At 37.3% G+C, this 17,534-nt stretch overlaps 1 protein-coding gene across 9 annotated transcripts; it reads right to left on the reverse strand.

Annotated features, from left to right (window-relative positions):
• Window positions 1–2: 2 nt before the first annotated feature.
• On the reverse strand, window positions 3–11,724 carry Vn (membrane-bound neuregulin protein vein). 9 transcript variants are annotated; one of them, XM_074248644.1, is made up of 7 exons: window positions 9,939–11,724; window positions 5,145–5,307; window positions 4,449–4,591; window positions 4,284–4,392; window positions 3,338–3,396; window positions 645–686; window positions 3–391 (listed from the first exon to the last, which is right to left on the reverse strand). In XM_074248644.1, exons 1-6 carry the CDS (start codon window positions 11,038–11,040, stop codon window positions 676–678), a joined length of 1,587 nt encoding a protein of 528 aa, XP_074104745.1. In that variant the 5' UTR covers window positions 11,041–11,724; the 3' UTR covers window positions 3–391; window positions 645–675. The 9 variants fall into 9 exon arrangements, with proteins under 9 accessions (XP_074104745.1, XP_074104736.1, XP_074104742.1 ...); XM_074248635.1 differs by having other exon boundaries at window positions 3–394; window positions 645–714; XM_074248645.1 differs by having other exon boundaries at window positions 383–394.
• Window positions 11,725–17,534: the final 5,810 nt, after the last annotated feature.

A 17,534-nucleotide genomic window follows, 5' to 3' on the forward strand; every position in this document is an offset into this window, starting at 1 on the left:
TCTTTTTTTTTTTTTTTTTTTTTTTTAATTATCAAAAAATCAGCGTTAGAAAATTAATAGAGATCTATTGGAGTAATTAATCTTAAAAAGCAGCGGTGTTAATGGCCAAGAGGATGGAGCCCTCGTATTAACTGTCGGAAGTCTCGAATTACTTTAAACCATTAGGTTTATCTTGGCGCGGGCGAGAAAATTCGTCGCCAAGTCTTGGGTTAGTTGTCGAGGCGCCCGGCTGTTCGCCAACTTTTTCAGCATCGACCCTTTGAGGTGAGACCTTTTTTTTTTCTCAGTGGCAATCTTTGAGCCGCTGTGGCTAAGTATTGCATACTTAATATTCTCCTGTATAATCATTGCTTTATACGACGATTACCCTGGTGGCCATCTTTGCTGGTTTCTGCTGAAAAATAAGTAAAATACATGCATCAAGTTAAGTATTATAATTATAAATAAATGTTAGTTTTAAATTATTAATAATGTTAGCTAAAATACAAAATTTTGATTCAGCAGTATATTTGAATAAGAAATGAGGATGATAATTTGTATGACGACGAAGACTACTGCGAAGCGTCGTGTTTTATCGAGGTCGACGTCTTGAGTCGACGGTGCATCGTCCCCTCACATGTATAATTATAACGTAACCAACTTACCTCGGATTTGGGGTGATGCCTGGTCCGCCAACTAGTGTATCGCTGTTTAGTTTCGATACACAAAAAATATCTTAAGAAAAAAAAGAGTTTTATAAACGTAAACGATAACAGCACATATGCGGTGGTAATTTAAACAACCACTGAAGCGAGAACATGGCCATCGTATCTACTTGGCAAGCTGCACTACTTCCTCCAGCGTGATGCAACAAAACTACAAGCTATTAACTAGCATCTACAAGCATCTCAAGTACTCATAAGTTGTAAATATTGTAAATTATACGTTTATATTTTAGTGTTGTATATGGTATATACACACCATCTTACTAAATTAAATAAATAGCCGTGTGAGTATTTAACTCACTTACAATATATGTATATGTACATTTATAATATATACATATATAAAGTAAGTGCTACGCAAGAATTCCTCGGCTTAAGTTGAATCAAGAGACGGGAGTAAGAGTCGCTTGAGGGCAAACGGCTCTAGTTCTATTTCCGACTCTCGTGAATCATCCGAGTTCACCTATCTTGCACGATTTTACCGTCACCAACGTCGTTTGCCACCAGCCGGACACAAGCGTCAAAGCTACTACGAGAGTGACTTCAAACTACTTTCTATACTTATGTATATATATATATATATATATATATATATATATATATATATATATATATATATATATATATATATATATATATATATATATATATATATATATATATATATATATATATATATATATATATATATATATATATATATATTTATATTTGTATTTATATATATACCATACATATATACCATAAACCTAGACATACATAAATATTTACACATATCGATGTATGTACAATAGCAACTGTTTAAATATTGTACAATAAAACTCAGTAATTAATCATTAAAGAAATAATAGTATTTTAATTCTTGAATGATAGCTCGTGTGCTCGATATTTTCGCGGGAGATGTAGTCAAAAATAGATTCAGTCGTCGAGGAACGAGTTTAAGTTGTTGGTTGTACTACTATCTTTTAATTTAAATGGAATTAAAAGACAACAAAATAATAATTAACAATAATAATTATAAAAATAAAAATATAGTAATTAAAAAAAATTATGAAACAATAAAATGCTATGATAAAGATGATTTTTAATTACAAATTAATAAATTTAAACGGTTAATAATTAATAAATAAATTAAATAGTTTGTTTGAATTCTAAAAAAAATTAAATGAAAATTTATTTATGCTAAAAATGAATTTTTATGATTAATTTAATTTATATATATTTGATTATTATAAAAATTCATTTTTAAAGCTCAATGCAGTTAACCGCATTCTACTTATACATAATTTATTTATACATGTATTATTGTATTTAAATCCGTGAATGTATACATGTATGTACACGTTAAAATTATACATAAAATAAAATAATAATAATAATAATATTATTAAAGATAATTATAATAATTAATAACAACATAATTACTGTATAAAACAAATAGATTTTCAAGATATAGACATAGCCTGGCACTTATACTCTCTCTGTGTCAATGAGTGGTTTAATTTTTTAAACAGACAAACGTATCAGTCAACATTTTTTTGATCACGTTCTCAAAAAAAAAAAAAAAAAAAAAAACTCACGTAAAAAAAAATACTTTGTTTTTTTTATTTTCATTTTTTGGTAGAAAAATATTTATAATTTGAGTATTTATTATTACAATGTAGTTACTGATACGTTAATCTTAGAGATGCTTTTAATTATTCTCAGTTTACTCAGTAGAATAGTAATAATAATATCAATAATAATAGCAGTACTAACAATAATAATAGTAATAATAATAATCATAATAAGAACATTAAAAGCATTTGGTTATTGAGAAATAAAAAAAATATTAAGTGTATTCTTCGGGTGATTGGTAGTGTTTGGAAGACACTTCTTTGGTATAATTCACGGGAAAAAATGAAGGATCGCTGTTGAAAGTATTATCAATGATATTTATCTAGATATATAAATAGAATGTATTCGTATACCTACAGAGAATAAAATAAAACAAAAATAAAAATAAAAACGACAGAAAATTAGAGCGAGAGAGAGCAAGCGAGCGAGTGCCTGTCTATTAATAAAAATGGATATCTGTTAAAGGAAAAAAAAAAAAAAAAAAAAAAAAAAAAAAAAATGCAATTGTAATTCGTGCAAGTTGTCTAGTTTTAGGCAAGGATAAATGGATTATTGTAAATCATAATTGTAATAACATCATTTACGATGAAAATGGTAAGTGAATGTTAATGATAAACTGATGTAAATTGAAAAATAAACTAAAAATAATAATAATAGAAATAATAATTAATAATAACTAAAATAATTATAATAATGACATTAATAATAATAATATTAATTAATAACAACTAAAATAATAATAATAATAATAATGATATATGATAATAATAATAATAATAATAATAATAATAATAATAATAATAATAATAATAATAATAATAATAATAATAATAATAATAATAATAATAATAATAATAATAATAATAATAATGATGATGTGGCATAAAAAATAAGTTGGGAACGCCAAAAAAAGTAGCAGCTACCAAATTGGGTTCCGCGTCACTATCGTTAGCAGTAATACGAGGTCGAAAGACCCAACTTGCATGAAAATGGCGCTCTATGACGGTTGTACACACTTCCGGTGCTGATTACGTCCTTGGTCTCGCATCGTAGACCGGTAAAGCCCTCCGCGCATCTGTAATACCATAATCATTATGTTATAAAATTTACTTCATATTCACATAGCTACTCAAAACACGTATACGCACACACAAGAACATATAGATATATATTATACATATATAAATATATATATTAATCAACAGTCGTATAGTATGAGTCGACTTGTGAGGCAATTCATCGCTCTCTCTTATGCTTACGAGTAAGCCACGGAACTCGAGACGCTTCTCTGGAAAATAATTTGGTCGTTCTATTTATAAGCTTTCGAAATGAGAATCTCTTGGGTGCGCGTGTAGTGCGCGAGCGATGTCCTAGCTAACGTTACGCCCAACCTCGTCCGACGGTTGTGTTGCGAAAATTTTTCAGCATCTTTGGAGCTGTTCTCCACTTAATGTTTGATATTTACCAGATTTTAATATTAATGTTTGAGACTTTATTATATATATATATATATATACATATATATATATATATATATATATATAAAGTCAAGAGTGACAGAGATTCAGCGACTCGAGGACATAGAACACACCACGCATTATTCATACATTCACACAAATAAAATATATATACATATATTTTATTGGCCAGTGGCCCAAAAAGCTCTCAATATCCGTTAATATTTTTTCTGACCCTGCCAGGTGTCACTTTTTTAGCGGGCCACGACATTTTTGTCGCTGTCTTCAGTCAATGTTTTGACTACCGAGGGATTTTGCTGGCACATGGCTGGTAGTCTCATGTGTACTACTGGCCACTTCAATGTCGTCTGGATTATTCACGTGGTATCTCCAGACGAAAATAATCTCGATTTATTTTTATTTTTATCTATTATTAAATCGGTACAACATAACTACTACATTTATTATCGTTAAATAATATCAATTGAAAGAGTAAATTATTCACCTGCATGCTGGCTCGCCGACGGTCTCGAAGAAGAGACAGGTACCGCCGTTCATACAAAAATCTCCTGCTATGGGACACGGTTGCTCTTGTCTAGGCCACGCAACTGTTGCTGAAAGTAAATTTTATTAATTTATTTATTAATTTAAAAAAAAAAAAAAAACTTACTGGTTTCAGGAACCTTGATGTCATTAACGACTAGAAGTTGGGCCGCAAGTGAGGCCCGATAGCCGGAGGTACTTTGGGCAACGCATTCGTACCTACCGCTGTCTTCGGGGCGCGCTGCCGCGATTACCACTTTGGATCGTCTTCTGCAAAGAAAAAAAAAATAGATGAAATAAAATATATATATAATGATAATCACGGATGAGTGTGTCTAGTACTTGATATATCATCATCCCCAATGTGGTGAGAAGAGAATAAGAGAGGCTTAAGGCAGAGAGCAGAGACGTAACGAGATGAAAGGAAAGAACGAAAAACGAGCGAGTTGTATGAACGAGGTGGATTATATAAATAGAAATAAAGTTTAAGATGAACAGGAGAGAGAGAGAAAAAGAGAGCCGAGAGTGCCGCTAGTCTAGACGGAGTGTCGATTTTTCCTCGGCACCAAATTAGAAACTCTGTCGACTGTCGACTGTGGTTGCCTCAGTTATTTATTTTTTAACTTTATTTTATTATTTTTTTATTTATCTTTCTCTCTATTTTCTCCGGATCCCGATCCACGGTCCTCGGTCCACCGTCTTTAAGAATTATTTTTCTGATCTTTTTATTCGGCTCTCTCACCGCCTCTGTCTCAGCTTAAACTCTACTCGCCCTTTCTTTCTCAAAGAATCACCCGAAAAATCTCGACACAATCGTTCTCACCGTTTGTGCTGAATTCTCAGGCCCCGTCGTGGATACAGCGGCGCACCGTCCTTGAGCCAGTGGACTCTCGGTGGTGGCGAACCTCTTGTTCTGCACACAAGCTTAACTCGCTCCCTCGTTCTTGCCACCGAGTCCCTCAGCTCCGTCAACGTAACTTCTCGTACTGCAACATCCAACAGTTGTTATTATTAAAAATATAAAATATTATTAAGTCTTAAATAATAATAATAATAACAAGTTAAATATATAAATAAACGTTGAGTTAAGTTAAGAAAAATTAAGACACTCTTAACGCTGGAGTGTGTTACTACTAACGTAAGAGAAAAGCACACAGACGAGGATGAACAAGCGCATCTCGTCGTTCTATTTTAACTTCTCGTAGATTACACACTGAGAAGTCATGGTAAGGCGTTAACTATAATTAGATCATCTCGGTACTACTCAATCGATACACACGACTATCACACCTTATTGTGCTTTAACTGCCGTCGCTAATCAAAAAACACCATAACTAACGTATCTGTGCCGGTCAATTAAATATAATTTATAATTGCTCGATTAAGGTCACATTAAGATTATCAGCTTCAATCTATCTATTACAACTACTACTACTACTACTATTACTGCAATAGTAGTAATAATAATAATAATAATAATAATAATAATAATAATAATAATAATAATAACAACTAATAAAAAATTGAACAAAAAATATATGTGTATAAATTGAGTAAGTACAAGTACAAGTATAAGACTAAGTAAAGGGAATGTTGTCAAGTATGTCTGACTCTAGACTGTTACTACTACTTGTTAAGCTTCGCTATCTCTCATCCACGACTCGATATATAATACCATCTATCACACTTACCGCGAGTGAGGGCAAACGTCTCTATCTGACAATAAATTATTTACTAGATCGATCGCATTGGGATGGATGCTGGCGTCTAGAATTGTTGTTTAAATAATAATAACAAGACACGTAATCAAACACCGGATGAGAGACGAGTCACAACAATAATAAGATGATGCTTTGTGCTCGCTGTTTGGTAATAGTATGAGAGTATATGTATACAATAATAATAATAATAATAATAGTAAGAAAAAAAATTAAACAACTAAAAGTTAATACAGTGTTTATATTGTATGATTGTATGTAGGTATATTGAAAGTGATATCGGTGTATAGACACATCGTGTAATCGATTATATTTGATTCAGCCTACACACGAAGAATTGGCTTGGATTTCAACCGAGGATACATTGTGTTAAGTTAATTGTCATTCTAGAGACGGGCCAAAAAAAATAGCTCGAATTGAGGCTCCTTTGGTTCGGTATGTAGAAAGCAATGAGACGGCAGTAGCATACCATACAAACTTGGAAATCTTTCACTTCGTTATATTAATATTTATTAGATGGATCATGTTTTGTTACATACTCTATCAAATACATATATTTTTTATTTAATTTATTTAACGGGATTTTTAGATAAAAATACTAATAATATATTTGTAAAAAAAAAAAGCGGCCATGGACCAGCGACTGGTTAATAAATTTAAAAAGTATCTTGATACTTTGGCTTATCATTTATAAAATCTTTGATTTGTAATTGCGGAGATTTTTATTCAGTATTTTTAGTTAAAAAATTTAACGGAACTTGATTAACGTTGACAAAGTTGCAGTCGTTAAATTTTATCGTAAAGGTAATTGATACGTGTTATGTGCAATGTCTATTGTTCGATAATGATAATCGAAATAATGGGTTTTTTTTTATCAAGAAGATAACATAACTGGTCGTAACAATGTTATTAACACAGCCGCTCGTAATAAAATTTACGAAAATGATATCTATAAATAGTTTGCGGAAATTTATCTGACGGTTTTCGTCCATAAAGTCTTCCAATTTGCACTCCCTAATTTAATTTTTTCACGACAATTTTTTTTCGCGACGAAAAAATAATAAACAAGTTAATTTATTTGAAATTCTATCTATATATAAAAAAAAAAAACTAAATTTTAATCTTCTTATTTTATTTATAGATAATTATTGTTGACGAGTTAAATAACATTTATTTATATTTGTAAAAATGATTAATAAATACTGTATTTAAAATAAAATTTTAGAAATTAGGACAAGTTTGTATGGTAATTGAGAGTTGTGAGTCAATTAAACCGAGTGTTGTCAACGTTCTCGAACGTTTTTTCTCGTTTTGCTGGCTGCTCGTAGACACAAATAGAATTTCGAAATACATACAATATTTTTGTCATCAAATAGTAGTACAAGTTGTAGAAGAAGCTACACTTAAATTCAACTCGGCTAGGTAAAGTTATATTATAACGCAATGATATAATGATATAACCGAGCTTTATAATAATATTAATGAATAATGATAAAGTGGAAATAACAACAATCAATCAATTACGTACATTACACAGTTATGTGATATAATAAATAGCATTGAAATGATTAAACGATTGAATAGTTAGTACACAATAAAATAAATAGTATTTGTGATAAAATAGCTGCATCTGGCTCTGGCAAGTAACGTTAAGTTATACAGTCAGATAGTTGGGCTGTAAATTGTCATGTAGCTGAATATCGAGTTAAAAAATGAGCTAGTGAGTGGCAATAGTAAGTTTGTTTTCTATAGAGTTTTGTTGAGTGACAACCGTGGCAATAGTATTAGCACAGGTATCAACAGGTTTCAACAGATCTTAACGAGTTGAATAGTCGCAGTTCTGGGTTCTGGGTTCTGGGTGGAGGAAAAGGAGAATGGTGTATGGTGTATGTTGTATCTATATAGTTATACCATATAGATACATATATAGAGTGCATTACAGAGTAGTAGCTAGAGCTAGAGAGATCTAGCTACCCGGTACTTCCGTAGTAGATGAACCGACGAAATGAAACGGCAACGTAGCGACATGATCGAGAGAGACGGAATCCCGCTGGTCTTCGCCCAATCCGGCTGCTCGTTTTTCCCTTATACGATTCGGTACACCGTGAGTAAGCAGGCGTGCTCGAGCGTTTACTGCGTTTGCCGTTAAAGAAAGTAACGAGTTAAGCGGCTGGTAAACGCAGGCATGTGAACGAGAAAAGGGGCATATGTGTACATACAAGTATATATATATATATATATATATATATATATATATATATATATATATATATATATATATATATATATACGCGAATGTGTGTATATTTTTTTTTTTCTGAAGAAAAATCGTCATTCCAGCTGCACTTGCTGGCTATGCGTGTCCTTGAGCATTTCTCGAGTTCAGCTGACTCTACGTCGCGAGTATTTCTCTCATATGTAGATATATACATACGTATATATATATATATATATATATATATATATATATATATATATATATATATATATATATATATATATATATATATATGAAAAAATAAAAAAAATGTATATATTCATGTATATATATATATATATATATAAAATAATAATAAAAAAATCGAAAAGCACGGCGCGTCTTGCTCGGAATGAATTTCGAGCGTAATACAAAGAGCAGAGAACGGCGGTAAAAGAGGGAGAAAAACGTCCATGATGCGAGAGATCGTGACCGGCATCTCGCATCGTGCGTCGTCGAGTTCGCGGAACGAACTTTCGAGGAAGAGAGCCGTCGGCGAAGATCGGCAAACTGCTCTATGGCCGGTAAACTCGGTTAATGTTGTTGCGAGACGCGATCAACGCGATAACGAGAGCTAATTACTCTTGGCACTTAAATGCTGGTTAAGTTGGTACAAGTTGTAACCACCACCGCAATCAGTATCCCACTGAGCGTTAGACTCTCATAATTATCGCTGCATTAATTAATAAAAGCGGTCAACGAGTGTACCAAAAACCCTCGGGTGTTATTAATCGTTAGATCGTTATAATTTACTCCTTCGATTTTATTATCTTGTATTGTATTATATTATATTACATATCTTGGATGTTTGGTCTTCGGTGGTGATGGGTTTGTGAGCCGCCGTGCTGTCTACTGACTGCCCCCTTGCTTCTTCTTGTATGTAGACACTCACACTCACACTCACAAACAAACATATATCTATATACTTATTATTATTTATCCACATGTAGTCGTTTACGATGAGAGAGTCCCACTTGCATTTCGTCAATCTGCGGGTGATCCAGTCTTATCTGTCCTCGGGAGCCCACTGAGCGCCGGTAGCCCAGTATGGTCACGGGCCGTACGTGCTTGGGTTACTCACATACCGATATAGATACTTATATACTTATACTATCCATATATATGTATATCTTGTTTATATGTAGTGCACTGTCTTATAAAATACAAAACAAGAATATAACTAACGTCATCCTCACACAAATTTATACTTTCGAGTATAATATATAATATAACGACTCTCAGCAAACGATTAATCGTAATTAGAATGATTAATTGGTCGTTCGGATAATTGATCGGCTCACGAGATGGGAGTTTGATGTTAGATGTTCGAGGTGACGTCAGCCAATAAAGACAACCCGGGCTCTACGTTAACGATAACATCTCTTATAATCAGAAACAACAAAATTAGCAGGATTAAGTATACGATGATAGATACAATTAAATAAATTTATAATGGGTTATTTATTCGGATGAAGAAATTTGGTGGAGATTATCGGCAAAGTACCGATTAGCTTTTTGGATCAAGTGTTGGTATTCGTGCTAGCCAAGACGGGACACTCTATATGAGAAAAATATGGAATAAAAGAGAATAAAATAGTTGACTGTATGTATATAAATGTATGGATGTGTTTAGTTGACTCACCGTAATCGGGTCGAATGACTGCCTGTACCGCCTGCTCGTTTTTCTTGCTCCGTATCACTGGTTCACCCAGGATTGTAAAGTTTCTAGGTCCCACACGATTCACAAACACTAGATACACTTTACCGCGTTTAATATCGGCGCGCACCACTCGAGCATTGTCATCACGCTGACGCAGTTCGTGTAGCTGCTGATGCTCGTTAGTTCCCTCGTTACGACACAACGAGGACTTGCCACCTGGTTCTCCTCCCTCTGTTCCTCTGGTGCCTCCAGCTCCAGCTCCTCCTCCTCCTCCTCCCCCTGTTCTCTTACCCGACTTGTCGCGAAAATGTAGTCGTACACTGTCATTCTTACGAAGTGGCTGGAATCCAGCCTGACTCTTGTAAATCTGCTTGACCTCAAAGGTCACCGCGTAATTCGAGCCGGGACTCCTTGAGGACGACATGCTTCTTACCTTGCCCTCGAAGATGGTGGGCGCCAAGTACGCGCGATTCCCCACGTCAATGTCCGGACACCAGTTGCGAGAGTGACAAGGGGCTCCGTTTTTTCGACGGCACCGTTTTCGTTGCTCCCGCTTAGAGTCTTTTTTGTTGCGACCGGCACTGGCAGCGCTGGACCTCCCGGCTCTGGACTTGGCTCTGAGGCTCGCGGGGAAACTCCCGAATCCAGGAGACCCAGAAGACAAGGATTCGCCCTCTGGCTGCGAGCTCTGTCTCAGCCCGGTCCCGATCAGCGACAGCCACTTGCTCGTTCTTGGATAAAAATTGTTGTCCGGTCCCGTTTGAAGTTGTAAACTGATGGCTGGGGGTGCCGCTATGAGCGTGAGGATGCACCACCAGCCAGTAAGGATTCCCGATAAAATAAAGGAAGCCCGCATTATCCGATCTGCTACCACAGTAACCCCTTCGCTCGTCCAGGTCTCTCTCCTCTTAAACGAGGCTAAAGCCGACACGAGGACGAGGATCAGGATCTCAAGGGTCTTCACTCTCACGTAAATATCAATATCTATTTCGTTATTTTTACGTCCATAAATATCAATATAAAACGACACTAGTTCAAGTCTAGTAACAGTTATTTCAATGGATTCAGTCCATCCCTTTCCCATCACCGATTGACGATGGTAGTCTTGGCCCCGAGCCTTGGACTCCACGGGACCTTGTTCTTTTCATAATCACCAGCACCGCACCGTGACACTACCAGCAATCGTCTACCAGCAATCGCTGGCTCGGAATCGGGAGCCCCAGATCCGAGCATCCTTGGATCCGCTCACTGACACCCGACAATAATGAGCCATTAAGTTCCGTCACTCTGTATCCGCTCATTTAACAAATCCAAATAAATGTCGGTACAATAACGTTGTTGTCAACGAGCCGATGAACAACCACACTGCCTGACACCGAGACATTAATCCCAAGTTCCATCGTACTTTTTTATTTTTTACTGACACTGTTTTTTTCCTCGTTAAAGTTGATAAAAATTTTCTTAATATTCCTCGTGAATTCCAATTTCTGTGAGTTATTATGATAGTTGCGGTGACAGTGGTCAAATTCGAGTTGATGATATTTTTGCTGCTGTTGATGATAATGATAGTATTGGTAGTGGTGGTGATGGTGGTAGTAGTGGTGGTGGTGGTGGTTTTGGTTTTGGTTTTGGTTCTGTTGCTGTTGCTGTTGCTGTTGCTGTTGCTGCTCAAGTTTGTTTATAAGCTGGAGCTGGTGCGGGTGTTGCTGTTGCTGTTGCTGTTGCTCTTGCTGTTGCTGAAAACAGGTGTAATAAAGTCTCATCATTGTAGATTTCTCATTGGTAGATATATATTATACACACACTCGTTGATTTATAAACACAGGCGCCCACGTGGCGAGCTCCTTCGCCACATTTCTTATCGTCAATACGCGCGTTAACCGTGTGCAAAACTCGTGTGTTAGCTCGTCACGAGTCACCAGCTTTCATTTACTGCTCCAATTTACAGTACTCTGTTTTTCAGTGTGTACGTATGTGTATAAAAGAATACACATTCTGTAAAGTGCGAGTGTAAATGTTCGATGGCAAAAAATGATGCCTTTTTTTTTTTATTTTAAATATCGCACGAGATATTTTTTTAGCGCTGAATAAACACTTTGGGATTTATTTTTAGGAGCTTTGCGTTATCGTCTCTCTTATTTATCCTTCTTCTGGATCTCGGTCTCCGGGCCTCCAATGTGTTTAGCCCTCCTGGCGCATACACACTCGGTTAAGCCGCTAAAAGGGTGAGAATCTAGCACGATAATAAGAGGCGTGCTGAGAGACGTCGGAGAGAGGTGCTCGAGCGTCGAACAACTTCCGCGGCGGTTCAAATTAGACTGAGCACTGAGCAAGCTGCTATCGTACCGCTACAGACTACAGAGCTCGGTCACAGAGACAGTGACTCCTAGTGGGCGCCGGTCGAGGCTCTGCGCGCGCACATCCTTCCTCTTCGTCCGTTCGCCGGCAAGCCCGTCACGTATTAACTTTTCCGTCTCTCAATCTCTTTCTCTCTTTTCTCCTCCCTCTTCGCGTTTCTTATTTATCTGGCTCACGCTCTTTATCACTCGAGTTCTCCTTCTAAGTAAATTCTTTTGGAGTAAGTACGGGCACTATCCACTATCCACTATACTACTTATACTACTTATACTGATACTTAAAATACTGGACTGCCGTTGGTGCAGCAATCAGAGTAAGATAGTCCCTCTATTTATTTCCAGTAACTTTTTATCCAGTAGCCTCTCTCGATCTCTTGATCTCTCGATCTTTCACAAGTTGAACGAGTTTTAGTTTGCCACCAACTAATATGTATAACATCAGTATCTATCAGTGTTAATCTCTATCTGATATCACTGCAAGTGCTCGAATCTTGAAGCTCATTCACTTGAGAGCCGAGAAATAGTGGGCAGCAATTGAAGGGGCTTGCATGCAACTGGGTCGACGAGTGTGGGACTGTTACTGTGTACTGTGGTGTTCGAGCACCTGGCACGCGCCGTCTAGTCTACTGGCTCGGTGGAGTCCACGTATGAGCAGCCAGTGGTGGTGGTGGTGGTGGTGATGGTGGAGGGCACCAGCCAGGGCATCAGACGAGACTCTCGTCTTCCGTATCGCGTGCATGCACGTGCCGTGGGCCCGCGTATGCTCCTTCTTTCCCTTCCCTACTTAAACTGACTCTTTTTCTCTCTTGCTCTCTTTTCTCTTAATCTCAAACATTTTCTTTAACCCCGTCCCATATTTTATAGTCGTCATACATGCGTACGTTGCAGTAAAGTTTTAAATAATAATAATAATAATAATAATAATAACACTATATTGAGCAATACAAAATTATTTGAGTGTGTTGAGAGTTATAATAACCATCATACAACATAGCAACATCAGCGGATTCGAATAAATGGTAATTATAATGAGAGTAGACGGAATTGTCCCAGTTGGAATGAGAATTAGCTAGAAGGGAAGAGGTGTGCCGTGTGCCTGATGCAGTGACCCGGGAGTGATCGGGGGCAGGGGGAGTCACTCGCTGGGGGCCCGGTCCGAATCTTTGTTTATCTTTATCTCTTTTCGTTTGGTTTGTCGGCTCGCGGCTCGGCTGCACGTGATTACAGGGTACCCGGCACTCACCTCGGAACTCGGGTGGTCCAACTCAGGAGTTGCCTACCGCGATTTTGAAGGGACGCGGGGAACTCGAGGAGAGGAGTTTGAGTTTTTGGCGCGCGAGCGTTACCCAACGGTCTGTGTGCAGTCTTACCGAGTAGAGCTAAGCTGAGTTGAGTTTTGTGGCCAAGGCGGTCTTATTGCCTCTTGGGTCCCTTCACCCCTCCGTCCCATGACCGGTACGATCAGGCCTGGCTACTCTCTCGCACTAACTGCCTATGCCTTATTAGCAATACAATCCAGGCGAAAAGCTTGTCCGAGTCAATGGAGTGATGAGTTAATCGGGCATCTCTCCTCTCAGGTACATAAAAATCTTCTATATGTATAATATTGGAGCGTGTGTCGAAACCAAGCGGATAATAACTGCCGGATCGATTGGCTGACATACACGCACTCTGTCCTGTTCTTTTTTCATTAATTTATCTCAAAACTCAAGACTGTTGGAGTTCTTTTTTAAAAATACGTTAAGTATCCTTGTAAATTTATTTGTTGTATAAATAATAATATAAATATAAATAATACTTGTACTTTTATTATCTTTTGTTTAGCAGGTAAAATATTGGCTGGTGTGTAAGTTAGTTAGACTTAGTTATTGTATGTTATGCGTATGCACGGTAGAGTAAGAGACGGCGGTGTTCGGCGTTCGGTGTTCGAACGCCGTATAGAAAGGTACAAAACGTGTAAATTCCTGCGTGTGGTCGGGAGACTCACACGGCCGATTTAAATATCAAAGGCGGCTTAAATCTGACCTATACCACGTTGAATCATGTTACCTACGCAGCTTTCTCCCTCCCGCCCGTCCCGCTACCACCCCCTAGGCCTGTCGCATACGAGAATCGAGAGACGAGAGACGAGAGACTACGAGATAGTAGGTGCAAGCATATGTAATAAGTATAATAAGTAGATAAGTGTATGTGAATAGATTGGAGAGCACGACCTTGGGTCGGTAGTCGTCGAGTGTAAAACTCGCGCGAAAGGTCAAGTTCCCATGATTTAACACAAGTGCCACCTGACCCACTCAAGCTCCAGCAAATATTTATATACATATTATATATTACTTAACTTGTAACTTTGTAAATTACTTTAATAATAATATTATTTATATTTATTGTAAATTATTATTTATTATAATGTTTGTTTGAATATAATACTTGTAGCTCGGTCTGTACCTTATTTGCCGATAATCACCGTCGGATTGAGGGCTTGGGCTCGGGCTTCGAGCCGGAGGGTAGCCGGCCCGATGGCTATTTTAGTGGGTGGAAAATTACACGGCGGCTTACACAGGCTCTAAAATGGGCAGCTCTCTTCGGTTACCAACAAACTACTATTATAATCATTATGTTTCGGGCGCGTATATACACTTTGGTGAAGCCAAACGCCTCTCGCTCAGTCAACCAGTCAACATATTTACTGGCTCGTTAACGTGTCCTAGCTGAGTTAAAAGAGCGAGGGAATATAACGATCGACTGGTTGGAAACTGTTGCGTGAGATAAACGGAGACAGGAAACAATAGTCGACAGAATGGAGGTAAGGAGCTGAAGATTTTAGTTGGTTGTTCGTTGTTCGTTGTTGGTTGTTCTCTCGAACCGTGAGTAAAAGCCCCTCCGCGAATTTTGTTGCCTGATTTTTTACGTTTTACTTGCTTTTGATTGAGGCGCCTCGCCGGTGCACCGTACAAGGGGATGAGGGCTATAAAGGTCCGCTTGAAAAATAAAACCCACATCTTTTGGAGATACTTGATTTTATTTTTTTATCTCTACATACTAACCAATCTCTTCTGCTTCTTTTCTTGCTTCAACATACACAAATATATCTTATATATCTCTTATATATGTATATATATATATATATATATATATAAAGAGTGACGATTTTGTTTACATATTGTAGTATACACTTGCGTGTCTATATACATAAATATAGTCCCCAAGTGAGCGGGAAAAAATGAGAACAAAAAATGTGAAATGAGGTAAAAAGTCGAGCAAGAATATGTGAAAAAAAGCAGAATCAAGAATAAAAAAAAAAAAAACAATAACAAAATAACAAAAAGTTTATATAGGGTAAAAGACGACCAAGCGGTTGGCGAAGCAGCCAGTGTGTAATTTTGCGCCAGCTTAGGAAAACACGACGGCCACCCGCGTGCCACTTGCGAATGCATATTTAAAAATAGAAGTGCACGGTATTTGTATTTATATATATACTTATACGCACACAGATACAAATACACGGCTCATTGTTGAGAGGCGAAATGAGACTAATGAAGAATAGGAGAGTTGTGTTGGTGATCGACTCATCGGTTCCATTATTCATTCGTTAAATAATCATTTATCGGCGGCTCTGTTATGTGTACATACGTTGTTTTATTTAAAGTTCATTTAAACTTAAATATATTTATCATACCAATAATATCCTTTCTACTGAACGGATTAAAAGGTATTAATACAGCTAATAGCAGGTATCAGAATTTAGTAAACCGTCTCAGGTAGCAGTAGCCAAGTGACATTAGTCAGAGTTATTTAGTTAAAAGAGTGCTAGCCGATCGATAAAGACATAAATTTAAATATATTTATGATTATGATTATGATTATATGTATACATATATATTTTTTTGATGCCTTCTTCGATTACAGCTAAACAGTATATAAAATAAAATAATATATTTTATGATTTAATCGCGGCAGAATAAATTAAATTGTGTTTCTACTCTTAAATCCAACCCCGAAATAATAAATGTCCCACTCACTTATCGGCTGACTCAGACGTTTGGCTGAGTAACAATTTCATCGTATACCTCTTTATAAACATGTGTCTGTCGGTTAAATATATTATGATTAAGATCGGATCGATGTGTGGAGGTTTTATCGATTGTGCTAGTATAGTTATTCTATCGATTGAAAAAGGAGTCCTTAATATGGTGCGGGCGGGCGGGCGGGCTTAATAAGGAGCCAAACTTTCGGCGTGGATCCAACGATCAGACTCGGGATGAAAGGGGACAGGGAACCCGCGGGGCTCTTGGGGGGGACAGGGAGGAACGTTGATACAGGAGGTCAAAAATGCACTCAAAAAATTGCCGCCAATTTGAATTGCTAATGCAGTCACCGGCGGCACTGTGGTGGTTTCTCTGTTGGTCTTTCTTTGGGACTCTAAGCGGCTGCTACTGACACAGCTACCAACTACCAGCTACTACTTCTGGCTGCCTTGGGGTATATACTATATTCTTGATACTTGATTTGCTTTTGCCGAGCTCTTCGTCTTTGGTCTTATACTTTGGATTAATACTGATGACGAGGACGACGACGACGACGACGATTACGACGACTACGACGACGATCGCACAAAACAATGGCTCTGTACCGGGTAGCGGTACACCTCTGGAGTCTCCAATGTACTACTGGAACAGGCTAATACAAGGGCGAACTCACCATAACTCCATATAAGTGTAAAGCTGCTCTCCTGATGGCAACTGCATCCCCTCGATCCTCAGCCCCTCAGCATACGGCTCTGTCTCCTTCCCAATTGATTTAATTCGGGTAAACACCGGCAGCTTCTGTACGTATCTCTTCTACCGTGAGATACTATTGCGAATACTTGTCCAAGTAATTGTTGGTCTGTAGAAAAAATTTAAAAACGTGGGAGTAATGAGAATATCATCGGGCACAGCTGTTTTAGCTGTTAGCTGTTAGCTGTTACTGCTATTGCTAGCTGTTACTGTTGTTACTATAATATACTTACCGATATACGAGGAGTACTTGTTGTGTATACACTAAACTCGTCTCGGCGATGTGCGTGCATGCATGCGTGCGTGCATCGGTGCATCGTAGCTGGTCGGGAATCGAGATGAGAAAAAGAGTAGCGCGACATATCAAGAGCCTACCGACTGCCTTTACAAGGGCTTACCTCCTTGGCGTGATCTCCTTTCGTTGTCGCGCTGCATTTTGCGCGCCA

Source organism: Cotesia typhae, unplaced genomic scaffold (assembly GCF_013202065.1).
Source record: "Cotesia typhae breed Kobodo isofemale line unplaced genomic scaffold, CoteBio_Ctyphae contig_5, whole genome shotgun sequence".
Lineage (NCBI taxonomy): Eukaryota > Metazoa > Arthropoda > Insecta > Hymenoptera > Braconidae > Cotesia > Cotesia typhae.

Coding starts and splice junctions, on each gene's coding strand:
- Vn (XM_074248635.1), bottom strand. CDS start 11,040: ATGGGAAAGGGATGGACTGAATCCATTGAAATAACTGTTACTAGACTT. Junction 4,592..5,144: donor CTGAGAATTCAGCACAAACG/GTGAGAACGATT, acceptor TTTTCTTTGCAG/AAGACGATCCAAAGTGGTAA. Junction 395..644: donor GGCATCACCCCAAATCCGAG/GTAAGTTGGTTA, acceptor CTTATTTTTCAG/CAGAAACCAGCAAAGATGGC.